This window comes from Zophobas morio, unplaced genomic scaffold (genome assembly GCF_036711695.1).
Source record: "Zophobas morio isolate AGI-343-1 ecotype UQ-CSIRO unplaced genomic scaffold, CSIRO_AGI_Zmor_V1 ptg000023l, whole genome shotgun sequence".
NCBI lineage: Eukaryota > Metazoa > Arthropoda > Insecta > Coleoptera > Tenebrionidae > Zophobas > Zophobas morio.
This window is the reverse complement of record NW_026972128.1, coordinates 3,260,458-3,262,953: the sequence shown is the minus strand read 5'-3', so window position 1 is coordinate 3,262,953 and position 2,496 is coordinate 3,260,458. Positions and strand designations below refer to the sequence as shown.

General features: G+C 36.5%; 1 protein-coding gene across 3 annotated transcripts; it reads left to right on the top strand.

The window, feature by feature from the left end:
• The first annotated feature begins 297 nt into the window (after positions 1–297).
• Positions 298–1,784, top strand: LOC135134482 (uncharacterized). 3 transcript variants are annotated; one of them, XM_064063176.1, is made up of 5 exons: positions 298–580; positions 656–1,050; positions 1,110–1,156; positions 1,241–1,435; positions 1,514–1,784. In XM_064063176.1, the coding sequence occupies exons 4-5, from the start codon at positions 1,333–1,335 to the stop codon at positions 1,711–1,713; spliced, it is 303 nt and encodes a 100-aa protein (XP_063919246.1). In that variant the 5' UTR covers positions 298–580; positions 656–1,050; positions 1,110–1,156; positions 1,241–1,332; the 3' UTR covers positions 1,714–1,784. The 3 variants fall into 2 exon arrangements, 2 of the variants coding, with proteins under 2 accessions (XP_063919245.1, XP_063919246.1); XM_064063175.1 differs by having other exon boundaries at positions 1,349–1,435.
• The last annotated feature ends 712 nt before the right edge of the window (positions 1,785–2,496 follow it).

Here is a 2,496-nt window from a genome sequence, read left to right as displayed (position 1 = left end):
TGTGTAGGACTATGTTATTTTATGCAATTTAAAACCCATTTACTATGTACAATTTTGAAGTGACGTTATCGCATTAGTGGTGGGGATGATTAGACAAATTTTGGTTAGCGTTTTACCATCTACATGATATTCCTAATAAAAGTACAAAATTTCACAACAATCGATACAGTACTTTCGGAGATTATCTGTCTAATAAAAATCGGGGACGGCAGACAGACGGACAGACGGACAGACGGACAGACGGACAGACGGACAGACAGACGGAAATGGCAGACCTATTTCTTCCTCTTCTAAGGCCCGGTTTTACAAATGTCCGGTTCAACACGAGTTCAACTGAACTTGAGTTCAACTGAACTGAGGTTCAATTCATGCGTCCGTTTTACAAACACCGCTATCGTCCGGTTCAGCTGAACCACAAATTTCCTTAGGTTGGTAGCGCGCACCCGAGAATCTGACAGTTGAGACCACGTTGGGAGCACGTTGGAAGTGTGTTGTTGTTGTCATCTATGTCATCATGTCACATTATTATAAATTATTTGTGACAAATTCTGCAAAGTAATTAGTTTTTTGCGTTACTGGGGTACGTATATGTGTATATGTAACATTTGCTCGTTAATAGTAGATGATTATGATGGTTTTTAACATTTCGTTTCAGATGAGTAATACACGTGCTCCGAATTTTACAAAATCCGAAGAAAACTTGCTCCTATCTTTAGTAAGCAAGTATAGAAATATTCTGGAGTGTAAATTGTCCAACACTGATGCAAATCAAAAAAAAAAAAAATCAGTGTTGGAAGAAAATTGAAGTAGAGTTCAATTCTTTATCTGGCCAGACCTTCCGGGATCACAAAGTTTTGAACAAAAAGTACGACAACATTAAGAAGAGGACAACGAAAAAATTTGCTGACGAGAAAGCCTATGTCGGTGGTACTGGGAGAGGGTCACAACAAAGTATTGAGGCCACCGATGTTGATGTGGCTGTAAAAGAAATTCTCGGGGCCAAACCAATGGGGCATAGCAGCGAATTTGATGGCGATTCCGAAACAACCTGTAATAAGTATTTTTATGAATAATATGTATTGTAAAATTAAAATGTTGATGCTTTTCAGCATTCCAAAGTAACAGCGGTATAATCTGTCTGATGACGAAAATGATGGTAAATACTTTTTATCCTTACATACACTTTATTCAGAAATTTTTTACTATTTTTTCTTTATTTCACATTGTTTTATGCCAAAAGATCAAACCGGAGCAATTTCGAGAGAAGTGCCTGTTATGGATAAAATAAGTGGTCCCAATAAAGAAAGTGGTAAACATTAATAATAATCAAATATGGTTATTTTTGTAGAAAATGGTCAAACTGGGAATTGGGCTAAATACTCCCCCAAAATCTTGAAGCAAAAAAAATTTTCAGCACTCACGCCATATCGTAGAGGTATTATATGTATATATATTTATATTAAAAAATGTTTGACACTTGTCTTAAAACTTTATTAATGTATTGTTTGTATAGGTAAAGGAAACCAGACAAGTGATAATTTAGAGCAATGTGCCGCTGCCAAAGAACTTGTCGAACTAAGTCGAAAGGAATACATCCAAAAGGAGCAAGAGTTTAAATTAAAAGCCATGAAAGAGAAACATGAACTAGAAATGCAAATTATGAGAGACAAAGCTGCACTTGAATTAGAAGTAATAAAGCAGAACACCAAATGAAGATTGAAATATTAATTGCCCAAAAATTTAATATTTTAAATAATAAAACTTAAATAAATAATTACATTACATTTTATTATTTACTGCAACTAAAAACGAAATCAAAAGAAGCAAATGAGTAAAATATTCTCTGATGAACTGGTTCCGTACAAAATTGTTCTGATTATAATTGCCACTATATTCTCCAATGTTTTCAATTAGAACATCGTTCACAAAATTCACTGCTGCTTCTTCTTCTGCGTCCACTGGCGGTTCTTCTTCATTTAAAATAATTGCAATGTTGTGTAAAACTGCTGTTGCCACAACCACTGCCTCTAATTTACACATTTTTAAACGAATTCCAAAAGCCAATGCTGGAAAGCGTCTTTTTGCACTCATGACCTTTTTTGGTAGCTTTCGCGCATTCACCAGAGTGCGGGAGGTCGAACTTCCCGCACACGTGCATTTAACTTCCCGTTGCCATGGTAACCTTAAAATACTCGGGTAGTGTCAACATTGTGACGTGTTGACGGCGCTGTCAATGGCGTTGTTTATAAATAACTCACAGTTAATCTCTTCAGTTTAAAGGTTTATTCGTCGCAAAAAATATTGTACACAACACGTTCGTGAGCCTGCTTCCCGCATTCACGCAAATGCGGCACTCCCTTCGGTCGTGCCTCAAACAAGCGTTCATGCGGGAAGCAGGCTATCCCGAACTAGTTGCGTAAATTACTATTTCCACACCCCAAAACATTAATTATTTGAGAAGCTGTTGCTTTACTAATCCCTATAAAGTCACCAGCA

What these genes read in the sequence shown, in the direction of transcription:
- LOC135134482 (XM_064063175.1), top strand. Translation starts at nt 762, where the DNA reads ATGCAAATCAAAAAAAAAAAAAATCAGTGTTGGAAGAAAATTGAAGTA. An exon ending in TGGCGATTCCGAAACAACCT is followed by an intron (nt 1,051 to 1,109) that starts GTAATAAGTATT and finishes GATGCTTTTCAG; the next exon opens with CATTCCAAAGTAACAGCGGT. An exon ending in GTCTGATGACGAAAATGATG is followed by an intron (nt 1,157 to 1,348) that starts GTAAATACTTTT and finishes TTATTTTTGTAG; the next exon opens with AAAATGGTCAAACTGGGAAT.